The sequence below is a fragment of the Thamnophis sirtalis genome, unplaced genomic scaffold, assembly GCF_051295495.1.
Source record: "Thamnophis sirtalis isolate CommonGarterSnake01/CBP01778 unplaced genomic scaffold, rThaSir2_p1.2 scaffold_4, whole genome shotgun sequence".
Lineage (NCBI taxonomy): Eukaryota > Metazoa > Chordata > Lepidosauria > Squamata > Natricidae > Thamnophis > Thamnophis sirtalis.
Genome location: NW_028261384.1, coordinates 65,212,359 through 65,235,890, shown reverse-complemented (window position 1 = coordinate 65,235,890; position 23,532 = coordinate 65,212,359). Strand labels below are relative to the sequence as shown.

General features: G+C 37.4%; 3 protein-coding genes across 3 annotated transcripts in view; 1 reads left to right on the top strand and 2 right to left on the bottom strand.

Annotated features, from left to right (window-relative positions):
- FKBP9 (FKBP prolyl isomerase 9) overlaps positions 1–1,939 on the bottom strand; it is a 59,934-nt gene extending 57,995 nt beyond the window's left edge. Inside the window, exon 1 of the mRNA XM_087713061.1 lies at positions 1,700–1,939. The gene's annotated coding sequence lies outside the window, so the exon portion shown is untranslated. The remainder of the gene's footprint in view (positions 1–1,699) is intronic.
- A 30-nt stretch (positions 1,940–1,969) lies between these two features.
- On the top strand, positions 1,970–21,906 carry RP9 (RP9 pre-mRNA splicing factor). Its single transcript, XM_087713062.1, has 6 exons — positions 1,970–2,273; positions 8,747–8,777; positions 12,497–12,626; positions 15,279–15,370; positions 17,884–17,945; positions 18,315–21,906. The coding sequence occupies exons 1-6, from the start codon at positions 2,089–2,091 to the stop codon at positions 18,499–18,501; spliced, it is 687 nt and encodes a 228-aa protein (XP_087569188.1). The 5' UTR covers positions 1,970–2,088; the 3' UTR covers positions 18,502–21,906.
- Positions 21,907–23,115: 1,209 nt separating this feature from the next.
- LOC106539457 (uncharacterized) overlaps positions 23,116–23,532 on the bottom strand; it is a 39,434-nt gene continuing 39,017 nt past the window's right edge. The window contains exon 6 of the mRNA XM_087713059.1: positions 23,116–23,351. Coding sequence (XP_087569185.1) covers positions 23,317–23,351 — 35 coding nt within the window. The 3' untranslated portion in view covers positions 23,116–23,316. The remainder of the gene's footprint in view (positions 23,352–23,532) is intronic.

Genomic DNA, 23,532 nt, shown 5'->3' with positions numbered 1-23,532 from the left:
GGATCAGGGTGATCAGCTCCGGAGAAAATCTTGTAAACGCGGGATATGTAAGAGCGAAATTGAGGCTCCGCAGAAATAGGCTGCCGGTCCTGTCCGCGGACAAGCTGAATCGCTGAAAGGCGATTTAAAGCAACCTGTAACTTTGAGGCGCTTTGCTGAGAACTGTTGCGCGACTTGAGAGAAGGAAAAAAACTTTTTCTGGCTAAAAGCCGGATGGGGATCCCCGGGGAATTTCTTAAAGCTTTGCACGATGCGGTATGCTCTTCGGGGGAAGAGGCAGAGACTCCTGTGGGGATATTATTCCTATGAAATTATTATAAACATTAGAACTTTTCCTTAAAAGACCAGGGAATTTCAAAATCTGATTTAGGAACTTTGCTTTTAGGAACTGTAGAATTTCCTTTTACAATGATTTAGCTCAGTTAAATATTGTCAAGTAAATTAAAAGCAAGTAACCAAAACAAGGGATATTCATAGGCATCTTCAATTTAATAATTCATCGCTATTAACCCTGTTTTCCATGCATCCTGCAGATATAAATAATGCATTTACCATGTTTATGTGACCTAGTTAAACTGATCCCACTTAGTTGTTTTTTTTTTTTTTTTACTATTTGCTGACCTCTGTCTCCCGCCCCCAGTATATCTAATCCATTAGATTAGTACAACAAAACACAAATGCCAGTTTTGGAAAATCAGTATGTGAAGGAAAGGAATGTGGATCACTCTTGTGAGATTATGCCTGGGGCAGCAGGGATGTACAGTACAGTATAGTATGCTGTCTCTTAGGGTTTATTGAACATAGGAGAATAATATGAGAGGGATTTGATGTAAAATAAGCTCTTTTAATGAATTCAAAATCAACGCAGCAGACAAGACATGGCAGTGAACATAATACACACTTTAACAATTTTTTTTTCTTTTAGCCATCAAATACTGCAGCAAATGTGTCAGTAATAATAGCAAGACAGGCATAGGATTTTCCAGCCAGGTTAATTTTACTTTTTTATGGTTTTGATGTTGTATTTAATTTTATCTGTATTAGAAACTTATGAAGGCTGTGCAACATTTTGAGGTGATATAGAGTATGTAAAGGCATGAATACAGTAGAACCTCTGGTCACAACCATAATTCGTTCCATAACTTTGGTCGCAAACTGATTTGGTCATGAATCAAACCTAATTTTGGAAATTTGGCGCTTACAAAAAAAATGGTGCAGAAGGGGAAATCAGCAGCAGGGGTGGGGGGGGATGTGAATATTTTTGTCAGAAGCGTTCATGACCAGAGGTTCTACTGTATAACATCTTCACTTAAGACTTAAGATTCACTTAAGATATAACATCTTCACTTAAGATTCACTTAAGAACTGTGGCAAGAAAGGTGGTATAGTGACCAAAGTTACAATGGCATTGAAAAAAGTGACTGATGACCATTTTTCACACTTAGCGACCATTTTTACACTTAGCAACCGTTGCAGCATTCTCATGGTCACGTGATCAAAATTTTGATGTTTGGCAACAGTTACAATTTATATTTGTAAATTGTAGTTATGTTGAAATAAAAAAAATATTACAATACTATTTTTGCGTTGTATGAAAATTTTTGTTGCTCCGTATAAAATTTTTAATGAAGCCGCCCCCCCCCCCCCCCCCCGTTCAAAGGTGTCCCTCTTTACCAATCTGAAAATCTGGTCACCTTACCCAAATCCTGTGCACGTTTCCTGGAAGTTGCCACCATTGGATCCAGAAATCTAATTATTATATTACGAGGGGTTAAAGCAGCTTTAGCAGGCAACGTTTCCTCGCAAAAAGAATCCCAGTTATAACTGCAAAGTGATGCCGTAAAATACTCCGGCTTTCCCTTCGCTTCGGCCCCGCCCGAAGAGGAGCAAAGCTTCCGCGATCTCTCGGCCAAAAGGCTGGAATAAGAAGAGAAGGGGGCGCTGCCTCGAGAGAGGTAGCCCCGCTAGCTGAAGGAAGTGTCTGTTTCCACTCCAACCTGGAAGTGAAAGGAGACGCCGGTCGAGCAGAGGCCAAGCCTGTTTGGGAGCCGGATCGCTTGCCGCGGTCCTGGTACTGTCACTGCGGCCATGTTCCAAGGAGGCAAGCTGGAAGTGGCAGGGGCAGGCGGCAGCCTCCGGAAACATCGGAGCTCCAGCGAATCGCTGCCCAGCTGCAGCTCCCAGACAAACCATAAAGGGCAGGATCGGAAGGAGCAAAAGCGAAATAAGCGGGTTGTGCAACAAATCCAACAGATCCAGCATCTGGAGTCCTTGTAAGCAGATCCTCTTCGACGGTCCCTTGACTTGTTTATTTCCTCCTTTTCCCCCCGAGTTCCTCTACCTCGTGACCTTTAGCAGTACACAAACCTGTAAAGTTGCGATGGTATCCTTCCTAATCCGGTGCACAACTACAGCTGGGTTGTAGTGTTGAGGAGGTCGCTCTAGGCTGAGAGATAAAGGTTGCTGGTGAGGATTTTCTTAAGAAAAAGCATGAGATTCATCTGCAACTAGCAGCCCATCAATGTCTTAATGCCTACTTCAAGTTAACTGTTCATTTGTCTAAATCTTTCATAAAGGTATTCATATTGGCAACAGTTACTGGCCTTGTGCTAAGGAATTTTATTTCTTAATTCTATGCTGTGTGAGATAAATCTCTTCTCTTCCACTCAGCACATTAGGCAATGACCCCAGATTTTAGAGTTATGAGAAAAAATGCTCTGCTGTCCAGTGTTTTCATACTATGCACACTGTTATGTATTTTTATTGTATTTGTTTCTTATTCATAGATCAAAATGTTTCATAACGATATCCATTGTTGGGCTCATTTTATTGTTCTATCATGAAAGCAGGTGGGATCAACACTTTTTAAAAGCAATTTTGTGAATAGATGTGCTATGTGCCAGTCAGTTCTGGTCCGAGGTGTGTGCAAATCCTTACATACCAGCTATTTGATGCAGTGCTGTCATTATGAAAGTCTGTAGAGATTCTCAGTCATCCAGGTCACGGTTGTCCCAAAGTTGTTTTTTCAGGGGGCAACTGGACTTTCTTGTTTTTTCTTTTGAAAACATTTCATTTCTCCCCCAAGAAAGTTTTTCAGCTCTAACAGGATAATGGGGAATAGAAGGGTTTATATTCCTTGCAGAAAGCAGTCCATTCCTTCCATTCCCCACTATCCTGTCAGAGCTGAATAAACTTCTTGGATGAGAAGCAAAGAAGAAAGGGGGGGAAAAACAAGAAAGTCCAAGTGCCTTCTGAAAAAGCCCCTTTGGGACAATGCTGCCATTCTGCTTTTGTTTTAAATTTATCTTATTAACATATAGTACTCATTATCCAGGGAATCATGGCAAGCATTACAAATCTTATACATAAAATAATAAATTATATAGGTAAATAAATGTCTTGTGACTGTCATTTGTGCTAATGGGAAGAAACAAACTTTTTTTCTCACTTACAATCCAAGAAAAAAACTAATATGTTTCTGACAGATTGTTGATACAGAATAAGGACTGGAAGCTATCATTATGAACATGTCATCTAGAGCAGTGGTCCCCAACCCCCGGGCCACGGACCAGTAGCGGTCCGTGGATCAAATGGTACCTGGCCACCGAAGGAACATTAAATTATTTCCATTTTATTTACTGTGGTGTATTTCTCTCGGGTTTGTTCAACTTTCCATGGACGAGAGGTTAACCGGGAGCTGAGAGACGTCACCTAAAGCCGCACCAATACCACGCATGCACAAAATATTGTGATATCGGGGCGCTCTTCTCTCTGTTCACCGGTACTTTCTCATGTTTAACAGTGCTTGGTTTATGTGTATATTGTGTTTGCTCAAATTTAACCCAGAAATTAGCAAAAATGAGTACAAAACACACGTTGTTAGAAAGTTTCCTTGGGAAAAAGAAAAGGCCCAGTGAAGAGACAGAAGAAAAGCCTTCAACATCAAAGAAACATAAAACTTTTAACAGACAATACCATGAGTCCTACTTGAAATATGGATTTATCGGGACAGGTGATTCCCACACACCAACCCCGCTCTGCATAGTTTGCGGCAACCAGCTCTCTAATGAGGCAATGAAACCTTCAAAACTGCTTCGCCACTTGAACGCCAAGCACCCTGGATTAAAAGACAAGCCCCTGGAGTATTTTGAAAGAAAAATATGGGAACACGAAGGACAGAAGAAATTTATGAGGGCCACCACATCATTAAAGGAGAATGCACTGAGAGCATCATATTTAGTGGCTAACCGTATTGCGAAGGCTAAAAAGCCATTCACTATCGGTGAAGAATTGATCTTGTCCTCCACTAAAGATATTTGCCATGAACTTCTAGGACAGGCTGCTGAGGAAAATATAGCACATGTCAGCTAGCACCGTGACTAGGCACATTGAGGAAATAGCCGAAGACATTTTTTTTTTAAAAAAAATATTATTTTTATTACACACACAAAGAAAGAAAAAACGAATCATCTTTCGTTACATCTTGTAGAAAGTGTGTCCATTGGTACAGATACATTTCGTGCATTTCTTCTACAATCATTACCTATACTTCATTCAAATTAAGTTGTACATTTTAGAATTTATGTATTTTATTATCACTGTATTTGATTACAGTTTTTTTTCTAAAATCATTTATATTTAAAGACATAACCACCTACTGGCATTACTTTCACAATCTCAATTAGTCTGCCATAACTTTACATCTTTATAACATATTCTAAAAAAGAGTCAATTAGTAGGATATCTAACATTCCCTCCCCTTTTTTCCCTCCCAACTCACCAATTAGCGCTTCTGTCCAAATTACTTTTAGTAGTACAACACACCTGTATATATCATTAAATATTATCCATCAACATTTCCTTATTATTATTGTAGTTAACTAAGAATTGTTTACTATTTATCTCACCTCTCCTCTGTTCAGGCCCAAAAGACATTATACCTTTATAACCAGCTCTCAACAAAAATTTGTTAATAATATTTATAGGTCTTTTCCCTAATCCCCAAATTGCAATTTATATCCAGTTTATTTTACTAATTAAGGTTATCATTTCATTGTTATTATCTTGATTAATTATATGTTAGCAAACTAAACATTTAGAATCTAGAACACTCTAAAAAATGTTGACATTTCTGTTTAATAATCACCAAAAGTATCCATTAACATTTCCTTATTGTTATTATAGTTGAAAAAAAGGAAAAATGAATTGTTTACTGTTTGTATCACATCTCCTCTCTTCTGACCCAGATTAATTTACCTTCATAACAAGATCTAGACAAAGGTTTGTTAATAAAATTTATAAGTCTTTTCACCAGATCCCAATTTAAAAGTTATGGCCCAATTATTTATCTTAATTAAGGTTATCATTTAATTATTAATATCATAGTAAATTATATGTTAATGAATAAACATTCAATGATAATCTAAAACAGCCTACAAGATACTAAAATCCCTACTTATTAATCATCAAAAATTGGCTAGTTTTTTATCATCAACTAGCATTATCAACCAGTGTCTTTCCAGTAGCGGAATGGTCTTATCTCTCTTGGCTGCTGTTGTGTCAATTCTCTTTTCAGCTCCTTTCCAGAGTTTTGAACTTCTCTCCGCACTTTGTAGCTTAGAAGATCTCTCATGTAGTTTCGTTGCCCTGGAGTTGTTTTTAACATAAGCTTAACTTTGGTTGTCAAACTTATTTCTGGATAGGTTTGTCTTCTTAACTCCATTCTTTTCGCTCTTTTTTTTCTTCTAGATCTTGAAGTTTGGGGTAAAGCTCCAATTGTCACAGTCACTTTTCCAGCTTCCCTTCTTTCCACTTTCAATCACATTTGCTCCATTAGTAAGTTCATCTATTATCGTTGTTTTCTGTATTTTCATTCTCTTCTTTAATTTTTTGGGGTCCAACCCCATCATCTTTTACTGTGATACCCCATAGTCTATCCCATTTCTTATCAAATCTCTCAAATCCTTCTAAGATATTTTGAAGTCCATGCAGGATATTTTGAACTTTTAAGTTTTCTTCATCTGAATATTGATCCATTTTTCCAAAAGAAAAGAGATGTAAAGAAAAAGAAAAAGAAAGAATCTGATAATCTCTGCCACTCTAGCCTGTCAAAAAGAGAAAGTTTCTTGGATAATATATCTATATTTAAGCATAAGTTCTTTTGTAGTTTTCAAAGTAGAAGGGTTCTTGCCTTTTTCTTTCCTTTTCCTTCTTTTGCCAAAATATTTTCCAAACACACCCGCAAAGCACTGTTCATGCCTGTGAGTCTTTATCAGGTTTTATAAACAAGCTCCAAATCCTTCCTTTGCAAAGTCAGTGAAGTCAAGTAGGAGTGATACATTGTTTCAGGGGGAAAAAACTTCAGGCTCAGGCTTCCGACTGGCAAATTCAACTTTTTTTTCTTTTTTATACACCTTTTCTTCAAGTATCTTTAATATACTTTTATAACAAATAAAAGGAGGAATTTGTTAAAATAAAACAAAAAAGTTTTAGTTTAAGCCAAAAGAATTAAGGTAGTAAAAAATAAGGAAAAAATTAGTCCATTCACTTTAAGCGGAGAAACAGCAAACGTTGCAATCACTTCAATCCACAAAAGATCATTACAAGCAAAAGTAAAGAGTTTTCTAAGGCAGTCCAATAAGGATTAAATTTGCCGCCTTATTCTTACTTAGAGGACTAATATCTTTAAAGGAAAAAAAATTCTTAGGGCAATCTTCTGAAAGTAAAAGGGAAAAAAAACCTCACCAGATGGAACACTTTCACTTCTTCTTTTCTTCCGGAGCCGTCTCTGACTATGTCAGCCTGGGGGCTGCCTGTTTGCCGCCGGTTGGAAGCACTTTCCTTGGGTCGACCAGGGACTTTGCGGTGTCCTTGCAACCAGCAAGGTTTTGTCTTCCTAGTCACTGTCTCTTCGGAACGGTTTAGATCCTACCGGGGCAAAAGTGTCATCGGTGAACTTGGACTGTCGAGTCCGCATGATGTATCGTCCCGACGTTAGCTCCTCCTCTTCGAAATAGCTGAAGACATTGAGACACAATTGTTGGAGAGGATTAATACATCACTGTGGTACACACTCCAGGTTGACGAATCTACAGATATCGACAACAAGGCAATACTACTTGTTTATGTGCGATATCTATATCAGGAGGATGTGCATGACGATTTATTGTGTGCACTATCTTTGCCAACCAACACCACAGGAGCAGAACTGTTCAAGTCACTGGATGGTTATATATCAGGACAACTAAAATGGTTCTTTTGTGTCGGCATATGCACAGACGGAGCTGCTGCCATGACCGGACAATTGTCGGGTTTAACTGCTCGGATTAAGGAGGTTGCACAGAGTGAATCTACGCATTGTATCATTCACGGGAAATGCTGGCAAGCCGAAAAATGTCACTGAAACTTAACAGCTTATTGATTGATGTTGTTAAAGTTATTAACCACATCAAAGCACACGCCCTTAACTCGCACCTGTTTGAGCAGCTTTATGAGGAGATGGACGCAGAGCACAGATGCCTTCTCTTATACACAGAAATAAGATGGTTATCTAGAGGAAAATCACTAACCAGAGTAACCAAGAGCCATTGCAAAGATTTCTCTCAGAAAAGAAGTCACCGCTGGCAGCACATTTCAGTGACAAGTTATGGGTCGCAAAATTGGCTTACCTGTGTGACATATTCAGCCTGCTCAATGAACTCAATCTGTCTCTTCAGGGGAAAATGACAACTGTTTTCAAGTTGGCAGACAAAGTAGCTGCATTTAAAGCCAAACTGGAGTTGTGGGGATGGCGCATGAACAGTGGCATTTTGGACATGTTTCAGACATTAGGGGGGATTTTAGGTGAGCCTGAGCCTGAGCATTCATTCTCCCAGTTGGTGCATGATCACCTGTCTTTGCTTTTAAAAAAGTTCGAGCGCTACTTCCCAACCACAAAAGACCCACGAACTGGTAAGGAATGGATCCATGACCCATTTGTCAACAAACCAGGCGAATCTAGCATGTCTGTGCAAGAAGAAGATCAACTGCTAATGATGGCGGCCTTAAAACTATGTTCGAGACAACAACTCTGCCGGTGTTCTGGATTAAAGTCACGGCGGAATACCCTGAGATTGCCACCACAGCACTTAAATCCTTATTGCCATTTCTGACATCCTATCAGGGTTTTCTGCAGTGACAGCAACCAAAACAAAACAACGGAATAAACTGGACATAAGCAACACACTTCGGGTGTCATTGTCTCCTATTACCCCCAGATGGAATCATCTCGTTGCAAAGAAACAAGCTCAGGGTTCTCATTGATTTAGCGTTCTAGTGAGTTAAAATATTAAATCACTTTATATTCATTTTTTGGTGTAATTGTATTTTATTTTGAAGACATGTTTAAATACAATTAAATTAAAATTATTAAATCAAAACAATCTAAAATATAAACAATCAACGTCCCCCCCCCCTCAGTGGGCTGCAGTAAAATTATCAAACGTTGACCGGTCCACGGTGATTAAAAGGTTGGGGACCACTGATCTAGAGAGAACTCTTTACATGATTGAAACTACTCATTTTTATTTCATTATAACGACACCTTCTTAAATGGAATCATTTTCCAAAATTGTTCATATTATGTAAGGCAATTGAAAAAGACTGTTAAAGAAAGTATCCTCCTACTTTTGTGGCAACTCAAAAAATCATCATTGCTTAGTTTTTAAAAAAAATATTACTAAAGATATATTTTCAATTTATTTTTCAGCTATGAGAAACTTCCTCCAGGGCTAATTAAGGTAGGTGAGAGGGCTACAAATAATATTTTTAAGGAAAAAAATAACAGATATAATGTAAATATTCTTCAAATTATTCTATGTGATTGTGTATGCCCTGAAATTCATTTTTGCCTACAGAAGTGTTAGTGTTATTTTTGCATCTGAGTTTGAAGTAAAATATATCCATCAGATTTCTTTTAAAACATCACTAGGCAACTTTTTCAATATAGAATGCCACATTTGATTCTATATAGCATGGATCGTTAACCTGGTCCCTACCGCCCACTAGTGGGCCTTTCGGGATTCCAGGTGGGTGGTAGGGACTTCCGAGATTAAAACCTCCTTCTGAGCGAGTGGAGTGACTAGGCGCGAACGCACACATCAATAAACCAATGTGCACAGTTGCAAAATAGGAAAAGCAAACATGTGGGAAAAGGAAGGGGAGGAGTGGAAATGGATAGCAGGGACAAGCAGAAGCCGAGCAGAGCAGTTGCAAAATAGGAGAAGCAAACACGTGGGAAGAGGAAGGGGAGGAATGGATAGCAGGGACAGGCAGAAGCCGAGCAGAGCAGTTGCAAAATAGGAGAAAGAAAAGTTATAGGCAGGAGAGAATTGTTGTTGGCTAATAATAATAAGTGGGCTAACTAGCTCAGCCTTATTTTGTACATTGCCCTAAGGAAGGTAAAAAGAAAAGGAGATAAAAAGGAAAAGATTAAAAAAAAATAACAAAAAAAGGAAGAAAAATAGAGAAAAGGGGATAAAATAAAGTAGGAGAGTAAGCAGTGCTTAGTCTGGCTCATAAATTAAGTTTTGTTATCTTATAAAATAAAAGAAAGAAATAAGTAAAGGAAGGAGAAGGAGAAAATAAAAAAGGGAAAAAGAGATCCTTGATATAGTGAAATACTATAAGAAAGGTAAAGAAGAAGAAGGCAGGAAAAGGAATTTTTTTTTGATAGTGACAGTTAATAAAAATTTGTACCTCATACAGCATTGTTTTTGGTGTTTGTAACAAAAGGGAAAAGAGGAGAGAAAAAAGCACTGTGTGGAGTGCAGATCAAAACATAAGAGTAAAAGTAGTTGTTAAATTGTGAAACAAATTTAGAACCCATGTCTGAAATAAAGAAATATGCTCGTGGCCAGATCGTTTACCAGAGTATCTGAAGATGGGTTTCATTGAATCTGTTACAAATAAACAGCTTCCAATGTGTTTACTGTGCCACAAGACATTATCTAATGAAGCAATGAAGCCAAGTCGATTGCGAGAACATCTTGCTACAAAGCATTCGCAAGATAAAGATAAGGCCATTGAATATTTTCAAGAAATCTATAAAAGATTTCAAAATCGTTCAACAATAGCTGCATCATTTCAAAAACAACATGCAAAAAATGAGGATGGATTAACTGCAGTTTATCGCATATCACACTTAATTGCAAAAAATGGTGAAAGTCATAATATTGGAGAAACTTTGATAATACGCTCTATCAAAGAATTTATCTCAACAGTAATGCATCAGGATATACCTGAAGTTTTAAAAACAATGCCCCTTAGCGATAACACAGTAAAGAGACGCATTGACGAAATGGCGGCTAATGTTGAAAATAAACTTATAGGTATTCTCCAAAATTCTTCATTTTCCATACAATTGGATGAGTCTGTCATTGCAGATAATAATGCTCTACTGATGACATGTACGTTATCTTGATGAAAACAATACATTGCAAGAAGAAATGCTATTCACTGTCACTCTGATTACAGATACAAAAGGATTATCAATATTTAATGCTGTGAAATCATACTTTGCAAAAAATAATATACTCTTGAACAATATTGTTGCATGTGCTACTGATGGAGCACCATCAATAGTAGGCCGCTATCGTAGGTTTGTTGCTTGCTTGAAGGAAGAAGTGCCAAACGTTTTGTGTATTCATTGTGTTGTGCACAGACAACATATTGTAGGAAAATATTTAAGTACAAGTCTCCATTCATCATTAAGTATAATAATTAAAGCTGTAAAAAAGATCAAATCTAATGCCAAGTGTGATAGAATGTTTCGACAGCTGTGCCAGGACAATAACGAGCAGTTTTATTAGGTTACTTTTACACACACAAATTTGATGGCTCTCAAAGGGTACATGCTTGTCTTGTTTTGTTGCATTATTTGATAGTGTCGTACAGTTTTTTGAAATTGATAATGAGGCTGGTCTCTATGAACAGTTAAAAACCATAAAGAATGATGCCTTTTATTTGGCAGACATTTTCAAGAGATTTAATGAAATTAATTTACAGTTTCAAGGAGCCAATATAACTCTTATAAGTTGCAAAAATATTGTGTCATTATTTATCGAAAAGCTTGATCTTCTCCGTAATATTTTAAAGAGAGAATTTCATCAGTTTCCTGAATTGTCCTCTATAAACAATGATGTAACTCTGGGGGATATTGAAAGATTCAGTAGCCACCTCAACGAACTCAAATTGGATATGAGCCAAGGTGGCGCAGTGGTTAAATGCAGCACTGCAGGCTACTGCTAGATCAGCAGTTCAGCGGTTCAAATCTCACCGGCTCAGGGTTGACTCAGCCTTCCATCCTTCCGAGGTGGGTAAAATGAGGACCCAGATTGTTGGGGGCAATATGCTGACTCTCTGTAAACCGCTTAGAGAGGGCTGAAAGCCCTATGAAGCGGTATATAAGTCCACTGCTATTGCTATTGCTATATGGAAAAACGATTTCAAGATATTTTAAACTTAAAGGTGCATGACTGTATGATAAATCCTTTTACCACAAATGTTGCTGAGATTGATATAACTTGAAGAAGAACTATTAGAACTTAAATATGACGAAGAGAGTAATTGTAATTTTGGCAGTGGTGGATACCAAAAACTCTGCCAAAATAAAAAAAAAGCCTGCATTATATCCAAATATGTGGAAAATGATGTTCAATTTCCCTACCACATATCTTGTAGAATCAGGCTTTAGTGCTGTTAATCAAATTATGAGCAAACAGAGAAACCGTCTGAATATCACTGAAAGAGGAGACCTTCGTTTGTTCCTTACGAAAATCGAACCAGATATCAAATATTTAGTCTCGCAGCATCAGCCTCAAAGATCTCATTAATCACTAGTAAAGCTAATTTCAATTTACTTTATTGTTTTCTAATTAAACTTTATAAAGTTAAAAACATTATAAACATGCATAAAGTAGAAATAAAAAGATAAATGTACGTACATTTCTTTTTTAAAAAAACACCCTTCTTTCTAAAAAATATTCTGCACTTGCGCAAAAACTGGTGGGCGGTAAAGAAATTTTTCCATCAAGAAATATCCATTAGTGGGCAGTAGGTAGAAAAAGGTTGACTACCACTGCTATATAGCATGAGAGTAGGTGCAGCTGTCCAGACAGCTTCAAGTTCAAATACATACAATTAATGCATACAGTATACCATACATGTCCATTCAAGAGGAGACTTAATAGTATTCAGGATCTTGTTGCAAGTAGGTACTTTTCTGCTACAATTAGAAGCAGAAAACTAACAATATTCTGAATGGTTGCTGGTTCAGGGTGCTTCATCTTCTACTTTCCGCCAATCCTGTGTTGACAATCCCTGGTTGTTCACAAGTCAGCTTCCAGGAAGTATGAGTTCTAGCCATGATTGCAAATTACTACTCTGTGCCTATAGAAAAATATCTTGCTCACTTATTTATCTTTGTAGTTTTAGTGGATTTCTTTTCTTTCTGTTGCAGGAAAATGAGACTAAACCAGAAGACTGCATTCCTGATGTACCTGGCAATGAAAATGCACGAGAATTTTTAGCACATGCTCCAACCAAAGGATTATGGATGCCTTTAGGAAAAGAGGTCAAGGTTATGCAATGTAAGTAGAGCATCTAGATTTTGGAGGTTCTGTAATAAATCCAACAATAGGGTTAGTTGGTGAGAATAGGACATAAAATCTTTTCTGTAGCAGTTACCATTTTTGCTCAGTGAAGATGATTGATTTATAAATGCTTTTTGCTTTATGATATATATTTTTATACTAGTCTTTTTCAAAAAGATTGTAGCTTTAATTCTTATTATTAACTGCATTTCCAATATACCCTTTATCAGTACTTTCATGAATAGAATAACTTAAAATATTCATAGCATTTAAGGAAAGGAGAGAATAAAGGGTAAAGAAACATGCATTACCAAACTAGAAGTACTAACTTAGAAACAGTATAAATGCTCAGAAATGTGCATTCAGTTGGTGCAAGCACATGGATAAGTTTGAAAGCAACATGGCATCTTTATAATCAATTGATTTATAGTCAAGAAAGGTAGGATAGTTGAAGAAAAAATTCACCAAAGAAGTATCCTCAGAAGCTGTTGGTGTCTTCAACTGCGTGCTATTTTTAAATAGACATGTTGTCAGATCCCTAAAAGTGAACTGCCATTCAATTGGGAGGAGGGGAGCCTTGGAGTTAAATCATTAGCTACATCTGTAACAACTGAGTTTTACAACTTCACAACTGGTTTCCTGTCACCGGGAATCTGAAGGTCCCAACATCTCTGGAGGGATATTTATGATAGCCATGTGGGATATATTACTTTGATGTCTAACTAGAGATAGCCATGGAAACGTGTGTTTTATTGACTCCCAGGGTAGAAGGGTTAAGGAAGCATCTTCACGCTTGTGTATTGGTCAGAATCTGCATTTGGACAAAGGAGAGAGGTCATTATCACCTTAATCCCATTTGCATGGCCTAAAGGTTTTCAGATGCTACTTTGCCTCTAATGGTTTCCATCCTGCCTGATTAAAGGTTCCTTTTGAAATAACCCGTTTCAAGAGTCTTTACTTTCTCAAGTTAAGAGAGGAGTCATTACACATGTAGGATTGTGCTATGAAAATCCAATCCTATTTGGATGCAAACAATGTGCTTAGTGCTAGCACTTAGAAGGGATAATCTTAAATTTGTGTGGGATGCTTAATTCAGCTTCTTTACTATAATTTTTTAAAGCAGAAAAATGTCTTAGTTTTTAGTATCATGGAAATCTGATACCTCAGACACCGCAACATATTTTTCCAATAAGAGCTTAGACCAAAGGCCAATGAGGTACATCCAGGAAATTTGTAAACAAGACATGAAATTAATAAACATATTTCACTGCTACATGTCAAGTATTTAAGTTATAGCAGTTCTAACTCCAGGAGCAGTCTATAACTACCAACGTCACAGAATAGCTGTGATATCATTTTGCATAAATTTGTCTAACCGGCTTTGAAAGCAATCCTTGGTAGCAACCAGGAGCTCTGATGATAACAAATTCTACAATGTTATTAAATAATTGTACATTAAGGAAAAAGTTAATGTTTTTTACAAATTTACTTATCAGTACAGAGATTCATAGCAATTCATTTTTGCGGGTAACGTCTGACTTGCTAAAAATTTCATATTTTCCATGCCATACATTAATTTGTAATCTTCCATGATGTTTCCTATAAGTTACATCACAATAAGAGCCTCAGTTTCTTAAGATCCCGAATCATTTTGATCACATCCTTCTGGAACTGGAAGCCTACTCAAAACAAATCAATCTTTTTTTTTAAAAAAAACTTTATTTAATTTTAATTTCATACATATAACCACAAATATACCATTACATCTGAAAAGATTTTTCATGTATTGTCTTTTACCATATCATTCCCTCAATCCAGAACAGCTGTCATTTGCTCTTCTGCTTTCAATATACCATAGAATACCCTATTTCACCACTGTCCTATCTCCTCTCCCTCTCTCCTCCTCCCTACCTCCTTTCTTCTCTCTACCATCCCTCTCTTCTCTACTTCCCCTTCCCCTCTCCTTCTACTCTCTCCTCTTTTCACTCCTTCTTTCTCTCCTACTTCTCCTCTCCTTTCTATTTCCCTCTCTCCTGTCTCCTTTCTTTCTCCTTACCTCTATCTTTCCTTCCCACTCTCTCCAATTAATTTACATGGTATATTTCAGCATCTGAGCACACTTCATTTAATATTTTCTGGTATTGATAATTACATTCAAATAAACATCTTTCATATTTATAATTTTACATACATCTTCTTTTTAATGGTGTACATACTTCAGAATTCCATTATTTGATTAGACCCCCAAAAGCCTATTTTTTGAACAAAGTGTGAGCCGGATTCGAGTTTCCCGCTAAACTCATACTAATTTTACATAGATATATATCATTAAGCACCCCAGATTTTTAATTCTCATCAGCACTTCAGTTAATTATTTTCATTGGGCGTATTTTCAGTTCCCATTGTAACATCTCGCATATCTTCTCCACTTAAAGGGGGGGGGGGATAAAACTACCTGTTCAGTTAACCACACTTATTTCCTGTAAATGTCATTATTAGTATTATCTATATATATAATTCCCTTCTTCCTCTCTCCTATCAACTTTCTTTCTCTATGTATGTATCTATCTGTGCCCTTTTGTAAAAAAAATGTTAGAAAAAATGGGTAGAATATGATTTTTCAGTGTTAATCTCTTTCTCTCTCTCAAGGCTGGAGATGTAAACGATATGGACACCGAACAGGAGATAAAGAATGTCCTTTCTTCATCAAAGGCAACCAAAAATTAGAACAATTCAGAGTAGTAAGTACTGTAAATTGTGATATAATTTACTCTAAATCAGGGGTGTCAAACTGGCAACCCATGGGCCGGATGCGTCACTCATGGGCCATGCTTACCCCAGCTCCGTGAAGGAGGAAATGTCACAGTATGTCATATGATGGCAATGTGATGCCATGAGTTTGTCACCCCTGCTCTAAATGATCATGTGACAAGAATCTTAAATTAAGACATCTGATTTTTTAGATAGTTAATTATAGATATGTTAACATAATTCTGTAAATATGATATGCTAATATTAATCTTTCATATAGCACTTTTCTAGGAATAAAGTGAAGACAGTTTCAGTAGAGAATAAATTGGAATTAATTTCTCTCTCTGTCACTTTGCCTTAGCCAACCACTACATGTTCAGGATCATCCCAAGACATGTTGCTTTGGGAAACAAATACTAAACATATAGATAGCTTGCTCAGGCAGAAACATTATTGAGATATGCCCTTTAACTACAATAATTGCTTATGCCAGTAATTCTTAATTTGTGGACCCCCAGAGGGCCACAAAAGCTTGAACAAATGTTATGATTTAAATCTTGAGTTAAGTCTTGGTGGTCCATGGCCACAAAAGATATTTAATGGGGGTCTGTGGTAAAGAAATATTTGAGAACCACTGGGTTATGCTGTTATTCCCCTCTACTTGCCTTTCCCCATCCAGCACTTAGGACTACTGTATGCCTTGCATCAAAATTCATAAAAGGAGAATGAAAGTATTTTATTAGGGCTGGATATGCTTTGAAACAAATTTAGAAGAAGGGCTTCAAGCCTCAGAATAAAGCAGGGATGCGGTGGCTCAGTGGTTAAGACACGAAGCTTGTCAATCAGAAAGGTTGGCAGTTCGGTGGTTCAAATCCCTAGTGCTGCATAATGGAGTGAGCTCCCATTACTTGTCCAAGCTTCTGCCAACCTAGCAGTTTGAAAGCATGTAAAAATGCAAGTAGAAAAATAGGAACCACCTTTGATGGGAAGGTAACAGCATTTAGTCATGCCAGCCACATGACCATGGAGACATTTTCAGATACCGCTGGCTCTTCGGTTTTGAAACAGAGATGAGCCCCGCCCCCTAGAATTGGGAACGACTAGCACATATGTGCGATGGAAACCTTTACCTTTACCTATGCTTTGAAACAAATTCAGAAGGGCTTCAAGCCTCAGAATAGAGCAGCACATTTCCAAAATCTTGTTGGACTGATTAATTGAATTTCAGAGAAGTGTAGTGCTTTTATAAGTCCTGAAATACTTCAAATTGGTTTCAAAGCAAACATGGTCCTTTTACTTTTGCACTATTCATTTCAATATTTATCCTCAAATTAGCCTATGCAAATAAAGCCCACCGGGTTTTATATAGATTCTGTACCAAAAGCCGAGAGGGCAAATTGTATTAAACATAAATGATTAGATAAGCATGTATTGATAAAGTGTTTGGCTATTTATGCATTTAGAATTGATGTATACATTAGAGATATAAATTCTGTATCCAGTCATTTTGAACTAACTGCAAGCTAGAAAATGAAAGTAAACATTTGAAAATTAATCATATAAAAATATTGCAACTGTTAGCTGCTTTGAATTTCACTCTTTTACATTCTTATATTTCAGTTTTGGTATTTGTAGTTTAAAAAATTAGGAATAATACTGAAAATGATACATTTGGTTTTCTTTTGTTTGTCCAGTTTATTATCTATAGGACATAGCAGTTTAAGTTATGACTCCAAAACAGAAGTCCAAAGGAGGATAGGTGCAATTGTATAACAGAAAATGGATTTAACAAATTGTTAATGCATATAAAAGAGGCAGGGTTTGAATTTTATTATACTGAAATTTTTTATCTAAATCCTTTGATTGGGAGAAATTAAACTGATCCATAAGTTATATTTTAAAAATAAGATATCAATATAATCTGTCCCTAGCAACCTGCATGAACCAAGAGTGTAGATATAAAACAATTAATGCATGGGACAACTCTCCAGAATAGGCTGACAAAATTGTTTTGCTTGTGTCCATAGACTGATGGGAGGACGTGATAGGCAGCCTTGACTAGCAATCTATACCATGCTATTTTGAGAACTCCACAGCTTCTGCAAAAGTTGCCAGTGACTCTTTCCAACAACATTTGGTAATGTGGTTTGCCATCACAATTTGGGTCAGTAGGGTTAGAAGTTTTAATGTTTCCTCATCTTTGTTAACGCATGTTGTTTGTATCCCACCCACAGTACCCTACACAGTACTCTACATGGGATTTCAAGTGACGCTTGGTTAGGAAAAAGGTTGCCACTCCTATGTAGAAAATGCCATTGGTTTTGGGGTTTTTTGTACAAAAATTGTTTAGAACAACCTTCTAAGCCTTTCAGATACATTTGGATTATAAATTCCAGGATTCTCAAGCGAATTTCAATCCAACTCTATCTGGAGGGCATCACATTAAGAATGTAAAAAGTAAGAAATTATTTGTTTGGATATGAAGCTTTCTTTCCTCTCTAAGGCACATGAAGACCCCATGTATGATATAATAAGAGAAAATAAACGCTATGAAAAAGATATGAGGTAAGCTTGGAACTCTTTTAAACAATTATGATAAAAGTGATGATAGCAATACTTCATAAATTTCCAAATATTTTATGACCATTATAAGAAAGTTCAGTAATATAGTCCCCAAGTTTGTAGTTGAGCGATAGTGACTTGCCAGAGTAAGAATGCCTGTGAGATGTGAATCAAGAAATTACCAACAATCTGTTATGACAACTACTTCATTTTATATTTTTCTGCAAAGAAAAAAACAGTGACTTCTTAATTGTAAAGAACCCCTTTTATTTCTAAGGTAATAGTTTCAAAGTTTTGTTTTAAAGTGCTATCCAAGTGAAATGAAACCTGCCCAAGCAAATATCATTTGACATTGTCTGTTTATGCGCTTAGGATAGAACAGTTAAAACGGTTGCTGGAAGACTCCACATCAGATGAAGACAGCAGCAGTGAAAATTCCAGTTCTTCAGAGAGTCAGGTGAAGCACAAGAAGAAGAAAAAGAAAAAGGAAAAGAAGAAGAAAAAGAAAAAGAGAAAACGCCGATCCTCTAAATCAAGCAAAAAGTCTGAATCAGATTGAGGAGATAGTTGCCTTTATGTCAATAAGTTATAAAAGATCCAAAGAACATTCCTTCATTTCTGTTTTACCTGCATCCTCTTCCTTTCTTGTGTTGGAAAACCACAACAACAACAAAACAAGAAAGTTTATTTTGTATCTGTATGAGATGCTGCTAAAGAAAACTGCTTAATTTATACTCTGACTTGAATCCTGCAGACTCTTTTTAGCTATTTTTGTAAAAGGTCCTCCACCCTTAACTTTAATAATCAATCAATGTAGGAAAGGGGAAACAACCAATAGGAAGTTCCAAACTACCAATAGGAAAGTTCCAAAAATAACTCTCAAGATTTACACAAATATCTTTTCATCAAAGTTTTGTATGATTTCAAACCTTTATTGTCAGAGTACAACATATATACAATGAGATTGGCTGAACCTCCCTTCATGCAATCCCACCACCACAATACAACTCACAGTGAAAGACAAAAAAATCCCTAGCCCAGTGAATCCTACTAACAAAAACCTATTGCACCATGTGAACTTATTACACATTGTGCCAGCCCCGCAAATCAATCAGACTATGTTGTTGTAGAGCTATTTTTCATTCAGGAGTCTGACAGCCCACAGATAAAAACTGTTCTTCATCTCCTTCCAGATGGTAAGAGAATAAAGAAGGGCTGACCAGGGTGTGAGTCATCCCTGAGGATTTTCCTCACTCTTTTAAGGCAGAGAGTCCTAGTGATGTCGTCTGGTGTTTTGTGCTGTGCTCACCACCCTCTGTAATGTCTTTCTATCCGTGGCTGTCAAGCCAGCATCCACACAGGGCCGGATTTAGATGAAAAGAGGCCCTAGGCTATTCCACTTATGAGGCCCTTTCACCTCCCATTTTTAAGCTTGTAAATTACATGAGAGACAATAAAATACATCATTACCGTGATATATATCAATATATATCAATATATATAGCTGGCCTCCCGACGGAGGGCGGCTCTGCTCTGCGGCAAAGGCAGTGAAGCCAGCCGCCTCCCCTGCTGCGCTCAGCTGCCTGGCTCGGCCCCCTCGCCCTCACCTGCCTGGCCACTGGTGGGCTCCGCATCGACGGGGCGGCTACTGGGAGTGGCCGCACCTCTCGCCCGACCACCGGTGTGTGGGCGAGCTCCCCAACTGCCACGGCGCTGGAACAATCTTAACCAATACATTTTTATGTTTGTTTATTAGTCATATGCGTAGAATTTCTCCTTATTTTCGGTTCAGTGTTTTAGTGTTCACTGTTTTTAGAATAGTGTAATTTTAATTTTGCTAACAATTTGAATGTAGGCCCCTCTTGATCTTGAGGCCCTAGGCTGAAGCCTAGTTAGCCTATAGGAAAATCCGGCCCTGATACCATACCATAATGCAATGAGTGAGGACGCTTTCTATTGTGGCTCAGTAAAAGAAGGTCATCCGTTGTTGTTCCACTTTATTTTTTCACAAGACCCTAAGGAAGTGGTGTCTGTAACTAGACCCAATAAAGTGGTATCATCTGCGAACTTAATGATCACAGTGGATGGGTCAGACCGTACACAATCGTGTGTACAATGAATACAGGTAGGGACTGAGCACACAGTCACACCCTCCCGTGGAGAGCCAGTGCTAAGCTTCAGGGAGGTGGATATGACAGATATGACTCACTGTTTTTTGCCGGTCCCTCATAAAGTCTTTGATGGAAGAGGGAAAATCCAAGTCAGTCAGCTTTTCAATAAGGACGCTTCAGAAAATGGTAATTTATGAAAAGCATCCTGAAAAGCGTAGTTTCTGGGTTTCTCTGGATGGCTCACTACAGAATGTAAAGAAATAGCCATGGCGTCGTCTGTCAATCTATTCCCTCTGTAGGCAAACTGATATTTGTCAAAGTCTGATGGGAGTCCTAAGATGTTGGAGAACCAATCTCTCAAAGCATTTCAACATTACAGATGTTGGTCCAATAGATCTGTAGTCATTTCGGCAGTTAATTGCTGTTTTCTTTGGGACTGGAACAATAGTGACTGCTTTCAAGCAAGATGGAACATTGGCTGATTGCAGGGAGATATTAAAGATCCTTGTCAGAATCCCTGCTAACTGGTCGGCACAATTCTTTACCACTATCCCTAGTATCCCATCTGGACCTGCAGCTTTTCTGGGATTCACGGCCTTCAATAGAAACTCTCACGGTGTTTCTATAGGGTGAGTGGCTGAGAATCAGAAGGCCAGCGGGCAGAGGCTACGCGGTCTTTTCACCTCGTAGTGGGCAAAAGTGTTCAGCTCCTCTACCAACGAGGCATCAGCGTTGGCCGTGTTCCTTGTGTTCCCAGATGCTGCACTCCCTGCCACAGTTGCTTCAGGTTGTTGTCTGCTGGATGGTTCTCCACCTTATGTTTGTATTGTTGTTTTGCCATCTTAATGCCTCTTCTCAGGTTTGCCCTGGCCTCTCTATATCTATCATTGTCCCCTGCCTTAAAGGCTGAATCCCAGAGCCTCAGAAGCATCCGTGCTTCAGCAGTCATCCAGGGTTTATAATTCCCGTAGACTCTGATGCGCCTGTCTGCTGTTACGCTTTCAGTTTGATGTAAGAGAGTACGGCATCAGTGTATTCATACAGATCTTGATGTTCAAATACACTCCACTCAGTGGTTTCAAAATAGTCCTGCAGCTAACTGACCCTTTGGGCAGATTTTAACCATTCTCATGACTGACTGAGTTCTTTTCCTGAGAGGGTCATACTTTGGGCATAACAGCAGTGAAAGATGGTCCGATGTACCCAGGTGGGAAAGGGGGATTGCTTTGTATGCCTGTTTTAGGTTAGAGTACACATAGTCTAAAGTGTTCTTCCCTCTGGTGGAGAACTGCACATACTGCACAAATTTAGGGAGAACTGTCTTAAGACAGGGTTGATTGAAGTAACATTTAGCCAAAAGAATTCCTTTAGTAGCACGTCGCCAGAGTGTTAGCAATATGACAGAAGTCTCAGCCTTTACTGAAAGAAGCTTAATGGATAATATGCAGAGGAAAATAAATTATAAAGGGGCATAGTACAGGCTTCACCCTTAACTGCCTCCAACTGAACTTTATTCTAAAAAGTGGCTTTCTACAAAGGGATGAAGCACAACTACCATCATCTACCATAATATAAAAATATAACATTTTCAGATGTATTTTATTGTAAAGCTGCATAATTTATCACCCATCTTCCAGCTGCATCTGACATAAAGGAAGGCTCCACAGACTTCTATAAGATTAGAAATAGACTCTGGGGAATTGTAAAACAATCTATAGAAGAACACTTAAATATACCTTATTTTTATTTTGGCCCTCTAAGTTTGATATTTTTTAGATAGAAAAACAATATTGGAAGGATAGATGTATTGTGGCATATTTGTTCTGCCCAATAAAGAAACTGCTTTTTTTCCATCTGTATTTTTATTTAATTGAAAAGCAACAAAAGAACTAAAGTTTTGGATCAACATCCTAAGCAGCTGTGACATAGAGCAAATAAAAATGTTTTTATTGCATCAGCACTTTGTCAACAAAACTGTAGCATGCTGGTTCCTTTCGATCGGGTGTCAAACTCACATTGTCTCAAGTGTCACGGCGTCATCACGTGATGTATCACAATTTTTTCCCTTCACTAAGCCAGGTGTGGGCGTGGCCAGCTTGTGACATATCTGGCCCGTGGGCGAGTTTGACAGCCCTGCTTTACATGACTGGATGCAAAATAGCTGGCTTCATCTACACCTGTTCATGCCTTCATCTCTTCCCATTTATCAAGATTGAAAGCATAATTATCTTTTACAGCAAAGTATTGCTAGGAAATTAAAAACAATTTGAGCCATTATTTCCATAGTTTGTATTAGCAGGGATTAGCTGGATAACTTGAATCCTTATCAAGCATATTAACTCAACACCACCATTTTATCTGTTTATTCTGCAGCATGTTCTATAAGTAGAGCTGGCTAGAATCACTCTTTAGAGTGAAGATGTAGAAACAATGAATCTGATTCAAGGCTTCTTATTCTATTGTCTGTTGCTGACCCAGAATAATGAAGGTTCTGGCCTTTTAAGCATGAAAAACCTTCAGTTCCATTTAAGAAAATATATTGATGTGTTCATCCATAGTATAGTCTTAATTATGCTAAGATATTGTACCATAATGTTTTAGTATAGGAACTAGAATTCTAGAAGCATGTACTCTGACCAAATACTAAACTGCATTCAAGTAAAATTAAATATATTTTATGAGATTTCCTCCTATGAAATTAATTTTACATGCTACCATGTTAAAAATTACAAATGAAAGGCAACTTAAATTCTGAGATTACATTCAAAATCTATAGAGTCTGCATATTTCTTTAAAGCCTTGGTTTATGAAACCATGATGTGAGCTTTATTAGAGTCTATAGTTTCTATTATTTACAACAAATTATCTTGGTTTCCCTTCAGGTATCACGGCAGAAGGAAGTTGGGAGCACTGTTTGCCAAAACTTGATACTGCTTAAAGCTAATGCTTTTGAAACTAAATTGTGATTCCCATACACCTTTATTTCTTATTTCTCAGCTGATGCTTTATCCATTCTTTGAAAATAAGTTTTACATTAGAAATTATTCACACATCCTATTAGTGCAATTTCAACTTTATTTAAACACTGTGTTACTCAACATTGTGTGAAATTTGTGTGTCCAAATTCATTTTTTTGGACATTTTACAGTATGAACTCAGGAATCCTTTACAATGCAACTTAAACTGATTTGCTTCAAAAAAAATTACGATTCCTTTAATCAATACAAGCAAATATTTGCACTTCTGATTATCATTGTCTTCTTTTATCTTTTATAGGGTGGTTTCTTTGCTTCACATCCTGCACAAAAGGAAAACGTATTAGGCAACATAGTTTTTAAAAGTAGTCCAACCTGAAACCATTAGATTTTAACCATCTGGCATCCATTAACATATACATGTTTTTACCTATAAGTCAGATAAGAAATAATTTGCAAATGGACGATATTCAGAGCTGTTAAAAATAACCATATGCAAACTTG